This window comes from Hyla sarda, chromosome 4 (assembly GCF_029499605.1).
Source record: "Hyla sarda isolate aHylSar1 chromosome 4, aHylSar1.hap1, whole genome shotgun sequence".
In the NCBI taxonomy this organism is placed as follows: domain Eukaryota; kingdom Metazoa; phylum Chordata; class Amphibia; order Anura; family Hylidae; genus Hyla; species Hyla sarda.
The window spans coordinates 288,918,444-288,934,884 of record NC_079192.1 but is presented as its reverse complement, the minus strand read 5'-3'; the positions used below and the strand labels follow the sequence as shown (position 1 = coordinate 288,934,884).

At 41.2% G+C, this 16,441-nt stretch overlaps 1 protein-coding gene across 1 annotated transcript in view; it reads left to right on the top strand.

Annotated features, from left to right (window-relative positions):
• The window catches only part of NUAK1 (NUAK family kinase 1), a 104,621-nt gene that overhangs the window by 70,746 nt on the left and 17,434 nt on the right, over positions 1–16,441 (top strand). The window contains exons 3-4 of the mRNA XM_056574469.1: positions 4,644–4,795; positions 12,291–12,356. Coding sequence (XP_056430444.1) covers positions 4,644–4,795; positions 12,291–12,356 — 218 coding nt within the window. The remainder of the gene's footprint in view (positions 1–4,643; positions 4,796–12,290; positions 12,357–16,441) is intronic.

The following is a 16,441-nucleotide window of genomic DNA, read 5'->3' as shown; positions in this document are numbered from 1 at the left end:
AGCTTCCTTTCTTTCTTTATCAGATCTCTTTGGCTGGTAGCACAGGGGTGGGAGCGTGAAACAGATTTTGGCATGCGGTCCAAGACAAATAATGAGGAGAGGAGGGGAAACAATAAATTGAAGTATCACATCTTTACGTCTAAGAGTTCTTCAAAGTTTGCTGATTTCTTTACCAAATTGCATTACAGTATATTTGTTACTAGAAATACAACCTGCATATACGAGAAAGTGTGTTCTTATACTATTTATTATTCATTGCTCATACAGCTACAACATATTCCACAGTGCTGTAAAAAGATTATGATCACTCTTATCAGTCCCTGTTATCTCTCACATACATAGACACGAGTTCAATTTCAAACAAAGCATGTGGGTGGATATTACCGTGAATGCTGGGGGAACAGAAACTCCATGCAGATGTTGCCTTATGTATATTTTACATAGTAAATTGTTATTGGACATCAGTAGTTACCGTATATACTCGAGTATAAGCCGAGTTTTTCAGCACGATTTTTCGTGCTGAAAACGCCCCCCTCGGCTTATACTCGAGTGAACTCTCCGCCTGTCAATCCCTTCTCAGTGGTCTTCAACCTGCAGACCTCCAGATGTTGCAAAACTACAACTCCCAGCATGCCCGGACAACCATTGGCTGTCCGGGCATGCTGGGAGTTGTAGTTTTGAAACATCTGGAGGACCGCAGGTTGAAGACCACTGCCAGGCCTTCGTCATCATCCAGGCCCCTCCTTTTAGTTTTCTACTCACCTCCCTCGGTGGGAAGGAAAGGTGAGCTGTTCCAGGCCATCTGTGCTGCAGGGACCTTCCGATGGAGAGGGTTAGTCGTTCCGGGTTGTCCATCTTCACCGGGAGGCCCTCTTCTCCGCTCCGGGCCGGCCCCGGACTAGTGACGTTGCCTTGATGACGAAGCACAGGGACGTCCCTGCGTATGAACGTCCCTGTGCATCGTCGTCAAGGCAACGTCACTAGTCCGGGGCCGGCCGAGAGCGGAAAAGAGGGCCCCCCCGGTGAAGATGGACAGCCCGGAAGGAAGCTCACCCTTCCTTCCCACCGAGGGGAGGTGAGTAGAAAACTAAAGGGGGGGGGGGGGGTCTGGATGATGACGAAGGTAAAATTCAGTAATAAATCCCAGGCCAAAAAGCACATGTAGCCCTTTTTTGTCTGTTCTAATAAAGACAAGATGACGTAAATCCAGTGTACTTCATTTAAAGCCATTGAGCTCTTTCGAGGGCTTTGGTGTATGGTGTGTAAGGGATGCTGTGCTGCCATTTTTGTTTTTGTTTTGTTTTTTATTGTACTTTTCTATGACATATGACAGACGAGAGCAATGAAAACAAGGACAGTAGTGTCACAAGCTTAAGTGAATTGTACTTCATCAGGAAATTAGGAGAAAATAAAGTAATTTATTAAAACCTTTGCAGAGGGAAAGTTGACCAGTTGCCAATAGAAACCTATCAATTCTTCATTTCATTTCATTTTTCATTTTAAAAAGTCCTCTGAAAAACAAAAGAAGCTATCTGATTGGTTGCTATGGGCAACTGGTCAACTTTTCATACATACAGGTTTAGATAAATCTCACCCTTTATTTTTATATAGAGCCAAGTATTAGGCTGTTGTGTTTTTTATCGCACTGTTTGGTAACATAAGGGTAGGAACATATTAGAGAGATTTTACCTACCGTATTTGCCCAGACTTGTATACATCAAATTGCTTCCTGTACACTAATCATTTTAAACCTTTATTGCAAAAGAAGGCGTCATATACTTCTACGTTGTAATTTCTGTTAGGTGCCTTTGTGGCAAATTCAGTAATAAATCCCAGGCCAAAAAGCACATGTAGCCCTTTTTTGTCTGTTCTAATAAAGACAAGATGACGTAAATCCAGTGTACTTCATTTAAAGCCATTGAGCTCTTTCGAGGGCTTTGGTGTATGGTGTGTAAGGGATGCTGTGCTGCCATTTTTGTTTTTGTTTTGTTTTTTATTGTACTTTTCTATGACATATGACAGACGAGAGCAATGAAAACAAGGACAGTAGTGTCACAAGCTTAAGTGAATTGTACTTCATCAGGAAATTAGGAGAAAATAAAGTAATTTATTAAAACCTTTGCAGAGGGAAAGTTGACCAGTTGCCAATAGAAACCTATCAATTCTTCATTTCATTTCATTTTTCATTTTAAAAAGTCCTCTGAAAAACAAAAGAAGCTATCTGATTGGTTGCTATGGGCAACTGGTCAACTTTTCATACATACAGGTTTAGATAAATCTCACCCTTTATTTTTATATAAAGCCAAGTATTAGGCTGTTGTGTTTTTTATCGCACTGTTTGGTAACATAAGGGTAGGAACATATTAGAGAGATTTTACCTACCGTATTTGCCCAGACTTGTATACATCAAATTGCTTCCTGTACACTAATCATTTTAAACCTTTATTGCAAAAGAAGGCGTCATATACTTCTACGTTGTAATTTCTGTTAGGTGCCTTTGTGGCAAATTCAGTAATAAATCCCAGGCCAAAAAGCACATGTAGCCCTTTTTTGTCTGTTCTAATAAAGACAAGATGACGTAAATCCAGTGTACTTCATTTAAAGCCATTGAGCTCTTTCGAGGGCTTTGGTGTATGGTGTGTAAGGGATGCTGTGCTGCCATTTTTGTTTTTGTTTTGTTTTTTATTGTACTTTTCTATGACATATGACAGACGAGAGCAATGAAAACAAGGACAGTAGTGTCACAAGCTTAAGTGAATTGTACTTCATCAGGAAATTAGGAGAAAATAAAGTAATTTATTAAAACCTTTGCAGAGGGAAAGTTGACCAGTTGCCAATAGAAACCTATCAATTCTTCATTTCATTTCATTTTTCATTTTAAAAAGTCCTCTGAAAAACAAAAGAAGCTATCTGATTGGTTGCTATGGGCAACTGGTCAACTTTTCATACATACAGGTTTAGATAAATCTCACCCTTTATTTTTATATAGAGCCAAGTATTAGGCTGTTGTGTTTTTTATCGCACTGTTTGGTAACATAAGGGTAGGAACATATAAATAGATTACTAGTTAGAAATGGCCCACCACATCTCTAAATGTAACAAAAATGGGCATCAATATGTTGCACGTCTGCAAAATCATACAGTTCTGCCATTCAAGTAAAGCATTAATGGCCTTTGACCAGTAACTGGTGAGCCGTCATTTCCTGCACAAACAAAATGTCTCAGAAACCAGAAAGAAGAGACCAACAACAGTAGCTAGGCTCCAGGGTAGCTTCAGTGGTGAAAGGGATCAGGGTAGGTGAGTATACATTTTATTTTTACTGCAACCCAAGATAGTTTAGCAAAAAAACTCCCTGTCTAAAAAAAAACATTTATAGCTAGCATTACTCAGAGTCTAGCTATTGGTTGAACTTTGTTTGGCTGACAGCTCCCGATACCCCCCATAGACATACATACTTAGGGGAGAGTTCATGTGTTCTTAATGTAGGATAAGAGAGCTGCTGCTAGGCTCCCCGGGCTGCTGCTTATCTTCCCAATCGTTCTTTCCCCCAATATCTGCCATCATCCCACCAATATTGGTGGTCAGCCTGTCCAACAAATATTGGTGTGTTAATCCAAAACATACAGTATGTAATGCGTATGGCCTGCTTAATGGTGTACTCCGCTGCTCAGCATTTGGAATAAACTGTTCCAAACGCTGGAGCCGGCGCTGGGAGCTCGTGACATCATAGCCCTGCCCCATCATGATGTCACACCCCGCCCTCTCAATGCAAGTCTATGGGAGGGGGCGTGACAGCCATCACGCTTCCTCCCATAGACTTGTATTGAGGGGGCGGGGCGTGATGTCATGAGCTCCCGGCGCAGGCTCTAGCGTTTGGAACAGTTTGTTCCAAACGCTGAGCAGCGGAGTACCCCTTTAAGGCTCCAATTGAAGGGAATCCTGTAAACGTTGCAGAACATGACAGGTAAAATGAGAGGACACTGTGAGGAAAACCAACATAATCCACTATAGTCCATGGGGTTCTTCTGGTGTTGTTGGTGTTTATATGGCCGATCCAGCACTGTGGTTATTTTCATTATTCTGTTCCTGTGGCAGAATATAAAAACTGAACTACAAATGCATATGTGAACATGCGGTTGCCTGAATTGTGTAACCTGCTTATCCATGTAATCAATATTCATGGAGACTGTAGGGGTCACTGCCTGTATACAGTAAGCATCTCTATAACTTCAAGGCTCCTTATCTAGATATTGTGTTATATGTCTGTAGATATTATCTTTTTTTCCATTTTTAATAAAGTTGTAATCTGCACTATCCAACTATATATAACAAGAATGATAAAACCGCAGAGTATACTACAGATGTAAGCATTTATAGAATTACAGCAATGTTTTACTTAGTGATCTTCTATAGTATTTTGGCTTGACATAGGAAACATCTATTAGTTTTCTAGATCATTGTTTGCATTAAGTGATCATATACATTTGAAAACATGCTGGGACATTAAATGTGTTAAGTGATAACATTTCTGTTACATTGTGTTGATGTATTTGTGGGTATGTAATGTATGAATTTGCATGTGTTCTTAGGCACTGCATTGTGTTGGAGCTTGCATGGTGACATCATTCTGTTTTTCTTACAGTGTTTGAGAATAAAGATAAGATAGTGATCATCATGGAATATGCCAGCAAAGGTGAATTATACGATTACATCAGCGAGAGGAGACGGCTGAGTGAAAGGGAAACAAGACATTTCTTTCGTCAGATTGTTTCTGCTGTGCACTACTGCCATAAGGTAAGGAGGCAACATGTTGGGATTTGCTAGGTGTACTCTTTGGCTGTAGATGTGGTGGCTTTGGTGATTTATGGCTCAGTCCCTGAGCATGAGGTTATATTCCATGTATCATATTGCTCACCATGTGCTGTATATTCATTTCACTCTAGTCAAGCGTCTACTTGGCAAAGGTGGTCAGTAAAGTATTCTACTAAGAACCACAGGCCCATGCAACAAGAATAGTCTTCTCCTCTGTTCTCTAATACACAATGGCCCTCATTTACTAAGAGTGTCGGTTTAATCTCTAAGTGTTTTCCCTGAATTCTCTGAGTGAAAATCTCCATATTTACTAATCTGTCGCCCGACAATTTTTTTTTTGGTGCACGGGTTTGGAAATGTGTCCCACGGGTTTCCTGAAAGTGTCGCATGTTCTCGGAGTAAAAAAAAAAAAAAAGAGGTGAAACATCTCCCTGATTTACTAATGTGTCGCATGGGAAAAAAATTGTGTCCCACGGGTTGGAAATTGTGTTGCACGGTAAATTGTATATATGTCCCCCTCACAGCGCATGTATATATGCCCCGCACAGCGCATTATATATGCCCCGCACAGCGCATTATATATGCCCACACAGCGCATTATATATGCCCCCACAGCGCGTTATATATGCCCCGCACGGCGCATTATATATGCCCCCACAGCGCATTATATATGCCCCCACAGCATGTTATATATGCCCCGCACAGCGCGTTATATATGCCCCGCACAGCGCGTTATATATGCCCCGCACAGCACGTTATATATGCACCGCACAGCGCGTTATATATGCCCCACACAGCGCGTTATATATGCCCCGCACAGCGCGTTATATATGCCCCGCACAGCGCGTTATATATGCCCCGCACAGCGCGTTATATATGCCCGCACAGCGCATCTATATACACATGCCTCTGAAGCGCTATCAATGACTAATGCAGTGTCTCCAACTTGCGGACCTCAAGATGTTGCAAAACTACAACTCCCAGCATGCACGGAGCATTCTGGGAGTTGTAGTTTTGCAACATCTGGAGGTCCGCAAGTTGGAGACCACTGGCTAATACTTGTCAATGATAGCGCTTCAGAGGCATGTGTGTAGAAGCGAAGTGGGGAGCAGACATATAGCGTTATCTGGTCCCCACTTCGCTACAATACACAATCCTCAGGAATCACCCGAGCTGCCCCATCGCCTCCCCCATCCCCGGTGTTATAATTACCTGTTGCCGGGGTCCGAGTTCCGCGATGCTCCTGGCTTCGGTGCTCTTGCTGTGCGCTGTCACTGTGCGCACTGATGGTGACGTCATGACGTGCGTTGGGGACGTCACCATCAGTGCGCACAGTGACAGCGCACAGCAAGAGCGCCGAAGCCAGGAGCATCGCGGACCTCGAACCCCGGCAACAGGTAATTATAACACCGGGGATGGGGGAGGCGATGGGGCAGCTCCGGTGATGGCAAGTTGGAGACCACTGCATTAGTCATTGATAGTGCTTCAGAAGCATGTGTATATAGATGTGCTGTGCGGGGGCATGTATAATATATATCTGCATGCGCTGCGGGGGGTATATAATAGCGCTATCCGGGGGGGTATATAGTATATATATGTGTACACATGCGCTGCGGGGGGTATATAATTGCGCGGCGGGGGACAAGACATATTGCGCAGTGGGGGGCAAGATATATAGAAGCTGTGGGGACATATACATTCCCCCCAGCGATTCTATATATCTTTCCCCACCGCAGCTCACAGGGATCCCTGAATGGCTCCTCAGTACGGGCTATTCAGGGATCCCGGCTGGGAAAATGAAAGTAAAACACATCATACATCGCTGGGGAGCGGACCATGCCGCCCGCTTCCCTGCTTAATAACTTTTGATCGGATCGGGTCTCAGAAGTGAGACCCGATGCGATCAACCCCTGTACTACTACCCCCAACATGGAACAGACCCTGTTCCATGATGGGTGGGGGTAGGATTCACTCGGTTTTCAGTAATTTCTCAGAGCTGTCGGGTTTTGATGAAGAAAAATTCACAGGTTTTCCTGTGAGTTTTTCATCATACTCCGAGTGTTTTTTCTTTTTTGTCGGGAACACGCCCCTTATTGTGACAACCACGCCCATTTTGACGGGTTTAAAAAACACTCGGAGTGATGATATCTTTTGTCGGGTTGTGCGACCAAATTTGTGTCGCATGGGCTATGCGACACAAATTTGGTCGCTCAACCCGACAAAAACTGTCGGTTTCACGTTAGTAAATGAGGGCCAATGCATTCAGACGTTTTCACGTGCTGTTATGTTGAGGCCTTGTGCCAAGATAAAAAAAAAAACTTCAAGATTTATTTAACCATTTTGCACCTTATACCTCATAATGAAAATGTAAAAACACAATTTTAGAAATTTTAACAAATTTATTTAGAAGTTAAAACTAAAATTTCACATGGGACATAATATTCAGACCCTTTACCATAACGCATGTAATTTAGCTCTGGGCCCTCCAATTTCTCTTGATCATCTCTGAACTGTTTCTACCCCTTGATTGAAGTCACCTGCTGTAAATGTAAATGTTCCTGGAGGGATCCGCCAAATGGAGAAGGATTTAGGAAAACTAGAAGAACGGTCAGAACTCTGGCAACTGAAATTTAATGTGGATAAGTGCCAGATAATGCACCTGGGGTGTAAAAACCCTCAGGCAGAATATAGAATATTTGACACAGTCCTGACCTCAGCATCTGAGGAAAGGGATTTAGGAGTGATTATTTCAGAAGACTTAAAGGTAGGAAGACAATGTAATAGAGCAGCAGGAAACGCTAGCAGAATGCTTGGGTGTATAGGGAGAGGTATAAGCAGTAGAAAGAGAGAAGTGCTCATGCCACTGTACAGAACACTGATGAGACCTCACTTGGAGTATTGTGCGCAGTACTGGAGACCGTATCTCCAAACGGATATAGATACTCTAGAGAGAGTTCAGAGAAGAGCTACTAAACTAGTACAAAGATTGCAGGATGAAACTTACCAGGAAAGGTTAAAGGACTACATTATAACTACATACACCAAAATTTGTATGTTTAAAATTGTCCTCTTCTGACCCCTATAACTTTTTTATTTTTCTGTATATGGGGTGGTAAGAGGGCTAATTTTTTGTGCTGTGATCTGAAGTTTTTATCGGTACCATGATTGTTTTGTTTTGACACTTTGATCACTTTTTATAAAGGGTTAACAGCCGCCCGTGGCGATCGCCGCATGTCGGCTATTAACGCCGACCCTCAGGTACAAAAATCCGCTGAGGGCTGGATGGTATGATGTGGGCTCGAGTCGTGAGCCCACGCCATACCCCGTTAACGGCACAAGGACGAGTATACACGTTCTTGGTCGTTAACATGGTAACTTAGAGGGGCAAAGGTTTAAAAGTAATATCAGGAAATATTACTTTACTGAGAGAGTAGTGGATGCATGGAATATCCTTCCTGCAGAGGTGGTAGCTGCAAAATGCAGTGAAGGAGTTTAAACATGCATGGGATAAGCATAAGGCTATCCTTCATATAAGATAGGGCCAGGGACTATTGATAGGATTCAGATTCAGATTATTAGGCAGACTAGATGGGCCAAATGGTTCTTATGTGCCGACACATTCTAAATTCAGCTGATTGGACATTATTTAGAAAGACACAACCCTGTCTATATAAGGTCTCACAGCTGACAATGTATATCAGAGCAAAAACCAAGCCATGAGTAGGAAAAACTGCCTGTAGAGCTCAGGGACAGAACTGTGTGAAAACACAGATCTGGAGAAGAGTACCAAAAATTTCTGGTGTACTCAAAGGGCCCAGAAGGTCAACTATCACTGCAGTACTCCACCAATCCAGGATTTATGGCAAGTTGGCTAGTGGCTCCTCTGTAAAAGAAACATAAAAGCCCATCTGAAGCTTGCAAAAAAAGTAGGACTATCAGACTGTGAGAAACAATATTCTCTTGTCTGATGAAACCAAGAATTAACTTTTTGGCATCAGTTCTAAGCATCATATCTGGAGGAAGCCAGCTACTGCTCAACACCTGCCCAATACCATCCCATCCCTACAGTGAAGCATGGTGGTGGCAGTGACATGCTGGGAGGTGTTTTTTAGCGACTGGGTCGTGGTTTGGGGAAAGCTAAATGGAACAAAGTATATAGATATTCTCAATGAAAACCTTATCCAGAGTGCTCTGGTTCACCTTTCAACAAGACAGTGACCCTAAGCACACAGCCAAGCCAAAGCAGGTGACTTTGACTTTGGGACAACTCTGTGAATGTCTTTCATTGGCCCAGCCAGAGCCCTGACTTAGGCCCAATTGAACATCTCTGTAGAGACCTGAACATGGCTTCCACCAACAGTACCCATACAATTTGACTGAGCTAGAGATGATCTGTAGAGAAGAATGGCAGTAAATCCCTAATCCAGGTGTTCTAACCTTGTGGCATCATACCCAAGAAGACTGGAGGCTGTAATCTCTGCCAAAGGGTCTCCAACTAAGTACTGAGTAAAGGGTCTGAATACTTATGTAAATGCAATATTTTAGTTTTTCCTTTTTAATAAATTAGTAAATATTTCTAACTATTTCTAACATTCTTCTATCACTTTGTCATTATGGGGTACTGAGTTCAGAATGATGGGGGGGGGGGGGAATTCAATTTTTTTTATTTATTTTAGCACATGGCCACAACATAATAAAATGTGAAAAAGTGAAAATGTCTGAAGAAGTAGGCTGAGTGTATATCTAGTGTCCCAGACACTGAAAATATCACACACACACACAAAATTCATGGATGTTTTCACTGTGCAAATATTTGTGCAGATAAGAAGCCTTTCAGTTCCTGCTGACCTTTCAGGAATAGTATTGAAGTTTACAAAGCCTTAGTATTTTATGGCCATGAAAGCTGAAGATTACTGCATTTGTAGAGACACATTTCATGGGGCAGAAAATGTTTATTTATGGTGAGAAGGTGGAAAATTAGAGGATGGTGATGCTCTGTTTGCGGTTTACAAGGGGGGGAGGGGTTGGGTGGTTTGGGAATTGCATGATTGTATACATATTTTTTGTGTATTTTTATGTTTGATTGTCATGTAGTTTGTTAAACTTGATAAATAAATATTTAATATAAAAAAAGATATTGACTCACAAATAATAAATATTGTCCATAGTTAAATCTAATACCAAACTATGCTGCTTTAAATTTTATTATATTACATGATATTCCAGGAACAATCTTAGTATAGCAACATGTGCTGTTTTTTTTAATTATTTTTATTAAATATCTAAACAGTTATTTTTAATGTAATATCATAGATATCTGAATTAAACTGTAAATAACCATGAAGCTGCCCTGGTCCTTGCTCATAACCCTTGTCACATACTTCAGTTAATGTAGGCACAAAATCTAAGAGAATATTTTAACATCGGGATTTAACAAAGAAATGGGCCTATAGGCCTCTAAATCCAAATGGTCCTGTTTTTCTTTGAAATTAAAACAATAATAGCTTAATGTGTGAACTGTGCCAAAAATTCCCCTAGACGGCATTAATTCAGGACCTCTAATAATTTCAGTAAAAAAAAAGGCCCTATTCTATATAATTCAAAAGGGAGTCCATCTGTACCTGGAGAAGTGTTTTCAGAGAAGGATTTTTAAGATACCTCTATCGCATGCAACATGACAAGTGCTTCAAGCTCCATCCTCTGATCCATCTACTCTGAACTTGATGTGTAAAGCACCAGAGGTGCCTTTGTGTTGAGAATCATTGACAACTTCACTGTTTTTTTATTATAGCTAAAAAATTAATAACTTGGTGTATATTCCCTGTGCCAAAAGGATACTCTTTTGGCATATGGTAGATTAGGAGGACGCTATGTATATGTTATGTGATAGGTCAAGTATCATCTTATTCATGTGGCTCACCATGCATCCATGTATTTAAAAAAAAAATTATTCCACCCTTCAGCAATATTCTGAAAGCTGAAACCAGATTTTCCCTGGCCAGTAAGATAAAGCTTTAACACTAAGTAAATTTGATGGATTTAAAAGCTTAAATGGGTACTCCACCCCTAGTTATCTTATCCCCTATCCCAAGGATAGGGGATAAAATGTCTCATCGTGGGGGTCCCACCGCTGGGGACCCCCGCGATCTTGGTTGCGGTACCCCAGACATCCAGTGCACGGAGCGAGCTTCACTCCGTGCCAGATGACTGGCAATGTGGGGCAGAGGCTCGTGATCTCCCTGCTGCACCCAGCATTTGTTTAGAGTGTCAAGAGCAGTTCCGGGGGCTAGTGATGTTACAGTCACGCCCCGCTTGTGAGATCATGGCCACACCACCTCAATACAAGTCTATGTGAGGGGGCATGACAGCCATCCCTCTCCCCCTCTAATAGACTTGCATTGAGGGTGTGTGACCGTGATGTCACGAGCGTTCGGCACTGCTCTTGATGCTCTAAACAAACGCCGGGTGCAGCAGGGAGATCGCGGGGGTCCCCAGTGGCAGGACCCCCGCAATCAGACATCTTATCCCCTATCCTTTGGATCGGGGAAAAGATATCTAGGGGCAGAGTACCCCTTTAAGGTGCAGAACTTAGTCTACCACTTGTTGTACGAATCATTTATCCTTTTTCATTATTCAGTAAGCGAACACATGTTATCTTTATAGCTGATACTTCAGTGCATGATGCATACAACATTTAAGGGTTAATTATATGTATCTCAAATGAGAAAGGGGGGGGGGCGATCTTACATTTTAGATAACTAGGAATATGGCAAGTAAAATAGTTCTTGCTGGTAGGAGAACAAAAGAAAATTTGTAAGTCCGCTGGAAATATAATACGCTAAGTAAAATATCATACATGCTTCCTTTTGCTGAATATTTCATTTAGGTCAAGGACTTTTATTTAGCCTTTTACATTTCCATTGCACCGAGTGACAAAATTGTATTTGTTTCATTGCACGTACAGTTTACACAACTATCTTTCCGCTATTCTTTTTATAGAAGATCCTTCCTGCTGTCTAGCTCACAGACTAAACACAACAAGACACTTACCGTAGTTCTTATGTGCCAACCGAAAATGTGGAAGCTTAGATAAGCCTAACCCACAGCTATAAGACATTTTTCCTCCATAATCAAAGCATATCTTTGTGAAATGTTTATTGAATATCTGAGAGGCACCCAAATGGAATTAGACTTGCACTTCCAGATCTTGGCACTAAGCTGCAGATTATATTACTCCTGCACACTACAGACTAGGGGAGTTGAAATAAGGTACCAGAAGAATCTTCTGTTGTTTCATATACTTTGTAGGAGGATGGATTCCACTCATTCTTGTCTTAACCGCATAGCAAGTGACTAATAGATAGCCTGCTGTTAGACTTTATGTTGGTAATGGCATAGAGAAAGAATCTTGTTCAGTGAATATTATTCACACCATTGTTTCTATATAACATTTCATATCATTTTTTTATCTCTCCAGAATGGTGTTGTGCACAGGGATCTCAAGCTGGAAAACATACTTCTGGATGAAAATGGTAACATAAAGGTAAGAGTGGATTATCTATCGAAGCTCTTGAGAAATGTTACAATCTTAAGAAAACATCAGTCTATTAAAGGGCTTGTTTAAACTTCCCCAGAAATCGGCTAAAATTGAGAACATGAGCTGGGGACAGATTTCCATCATGCTGATAATCATCTGTGCCATCAGGACCCTAATAAACTGTGCCATCATGCTCCTATTAATTTGTGCTACCATGCCCCTTATAATCTGTGTCACCATTGCCCTAATGTACTGTGCCACCATGCACCTAAAGTGCTGTGCCACCATACCCCTAAACACCTGTGCCACCATGCCCCTAAAGTGTTGTGCCACCATACCCCTAAACACCTGTGCCACCATGCCCCTAAAGTGCTGTGCCACCATACCCCTAAACACCTGTGCCACCATGCCCCTAAAGTGCTGTGCCACCATACCCCTAAACACCTGTGCCACCATGCCCCTAAAGTGCTGTGCCACCATACCCCTAAACACCTGTGCCACCATGCCCCTAAAGTGCTGTGCCACCATACCCCTAAATACCTGTGCCACCATGCCCCTAAAGTGCTGTGCCACCATACCCCTAAATACCTGTGCCACCATGCCCCCAAAGGACTGTGCCACCATGCCCCCAGACAGCTAGAGATCTTCAGGGGGCCACACCTCTATTTTGGCGGGCCAACTTCAAGATGCATATTGGACACCTTTGCCTTAGACTGTACATCATAAAATGTAAAACTTAAATTTTTTGTATTAGTGCAGCTAAAAGTGCAGCTATGGCCACATGGTGCATTTTTCTATTGGAGTAATCTTCTATAAAATGCTTGACAGAAATCCTAACCATATGCCTGGATTGATTTAGAATTTTTTTGCTCTCTGTGGCTTGGATTTTTTTATTGATTTTGGTTTTGCGTTATCCACATTACATGGGACTTATATACGTCCTGGGTACCCCAGCACATTTTCTGTGTAAAATTAATCCACAAATTATTCAATTAGTAGAATTCCACTTATAGTTTTCCGTCAGCTCATAGTGTGAACTACTGGACAGATTTCCATTTAAAACATTAAGATGCATATATCACATGGAATTTGAGGTGGATTATGCATAATAAGTTCCCTCAGTGAATGAATGTAGACATTATTACATTCAGATGACTTGGTCACTGATAACAGGCATGTGTGATGGTTTTTACTGGTAAATGCTATTAAAGGAAAACGGTCATTTGTTCACCCGCACTATAACCCAATACACCGGGTTATAGTGCGGGTGAACAGGAGACAGATGCGGGGTCTCGGAATGCTATACCTACCTGCAGTCCGGAGCCCCGATCCCCTGAAAGTCCCTCTCTCCCAGTGCTGACTTGCGCTTTGAGGCAGGCCCGCCGGCTAGATTTAAACATTCATACACATGAGCGCTCAGTAGGCTCACTCTTTGATCTTAACATTTTACAATTAGTGTTTTTTTTTTTTTTTGCACACATGGTAAATTTCTTTATATAACTAGAAAATATATTGATTGTAAGGTAGGCTGTAAGTTATATCCTGGATCATGACAGTGGCATTATTTATCCCTATTAGGAAACTAGACAGGGTAAAGGAGTGGTTGGTTTGTTAATTGTTTATTTTTGGAGAAGGACAGTATGTTTTCATTATCAGAAAGTAAATAAACAGAATTAGGTAAAAAGCCTCTCAACTTTCCCTTTAGGGAAAAGTAGGACCAGGAGTAGTGGATTCCAACATTCACAATTTTAGTTTCATCAGGAAATAAGCAAGTCTGCCAGCAGGTTATTTTCCCTTCCTCTGTAAAACACATGCAGGCTTAGTCGAATATGTATGTCTACATGTGCGTACATGTATATGTATCCGGAGTGTAGAAATGTAATAAAAAAACGACTTGTCCATGGGACTAAAACAGAGCAAAATCTACATGTCCCTCATGACGATCCACTTGTCCGGGCCAATTTTCACTTTTACACTCTCGTTTTTTCCTCCTCGCCCTATAAAAGCCATAACCAACTACCATAATGATACCTTTTCATTTAAAAAAAAAAAATTTATTTGGGTGAGGTGAAATTTAAATAGTAAAAGATAATTTAGCAAATTTGGTGGTTTTCTACGCTATTTACCATTTCGTTGGGCTAACATGTTATTTTGATACTTTAGGCCGGCCTGATTACAGCAATCATGTTTTACCAATTTTAAAAAAAAATTGGTATTGATCTGACTTTTTAATCACTTTTAACTTTATAAAAATTGCAGTTCTGTGGTTTGGTATTTTTTTTACATTTACGTAATTTACCATACGGGATACATAATGTTATATTTTAATAGTTCGTACAATTACGCACGCAGCAATACCAAATATGTTTATTTTTATTATGTTTACATGTTTTTATATAGGAAAAGGGTGTGATTTGAATTTTTGATATGGAAGGGGTTAATATGTGCCTTTTAAACTTTTATTAAACATTTTTTTTTACACTTTATTAGTTCCTTAGGGGACTTTTAGGAGGAATCATTAGATTCCTCATACAAATCAATAGAGTTCTATTGAACTCCATTGATCTGTGTGCTCTGCGATCCATTGATAGAGCCTAGTCCAGCCAGGCTCTATCAATTACAGAGCCACGGACACCAGGGAAGCAGAGGTAAGCCTTCCGGCTACCTCTATAGTGGATCGCACTTCATGTCACGGGCGTCGGGCGATAGGAATTCCACATTCCTCTGTATGTATGTGTTTCACAGTGTGTGTGTGCAGTAAGTGGGTGTTTGTGTATATGTGTACATTTTTCCATACTTTAAGGGGTTAGCCACCATAAGGTGATTTTAGTGCTTACCTGCCAGACAGTAATGGAAATGCTTAGGAAGGATCTGTGCTTGTCTTTGAGCTAAATGGCTGTGCTCTGAGTTTACTATAATGCTGCTGAATTATTTTTGTAAATTGGAGTTCCCTCCCTCCAACTACAAGTCCCAGGATTCATTGTTTGTAAGTGTGAGGTCACTTTTCTTCCTCCCCACCCATTGAAACACAGGTGAGCTACCTTCCATGCTTTGCTGTAAACAAACAACCAGTGTTTTCTGACCAGGATGCCTCCAGCTGTAGCAAAACTACAATTCACTGCAGAATGATCTCCTTCCAACCCAGTGGTTGCCCCACCCATTAAAGCAGACAGGCTCCTTTGAACACTTGACTAGTGATGTAATGTCCCGGGCCACACTGCAACCTGGGAAAACCTGAGACACTCATTTTGTATGCTGTTCAAAATAAACATAGGGGCAAAGATCACATAAGAATGGCGATACCACCATGAAACACAGGTACAAACACTATATTATGAACTACACTAACTTTACAACTCCTGTAGTACACTTAAATAAAAAAATCCTGAAATACCCCTTTAAGGCCAAGAACCTTCCCTTTACAAAACTCCATGTATGCCTTTAAATTGGAGCTGAATTGGATCATCATATGAGTCACACATACCAAACAAAGTGTATCTTTTTATGCCTTGCATAAAGATTTATAGAACTATTTGCTTATTTATGAGATGTAGCATTTTAGCCTTAGTTTTAGCGGCTGCACAGGAAGATGACAGATGTCATGTGAGCAGTTGCTTCTAGTAGAGACGCCTATTTTCACTATTTTCAAAATCATTTCAGTAGGGCCAATCTAGTCTTTGTGTAGAACTGGGAGTTTTGACATACTCTATGCAAGTCTCTATGCGTGATTCCAATCCCCCTTATACAGGTGATCATGAGGGTCTGGCCAAATGAGAAGGTAGTGAGGCTATTCATTAATTGTGTAGTCTGTATGTTTGCTTATAGCTGTAAAGGTTCGTCACTTTTCACCACTCACCCATTACTCATTTGATTTAATAGCAAGTTTTATTTTTTACCCATATATCACTCAAAACCAAAAGTTCAATACTGGCACCAATATGAAATGTGATCATGTAGAAACGCGCAGTGTTTATCATGAAACTCACACTCCCATGCCAGCAGCCAAGTACAAAAGTACCACCCACACCACTTGTATAACTAGCACGTACAGTACCCACATCATCTCTTCCTTCTTATCCCACCTCCAGTTT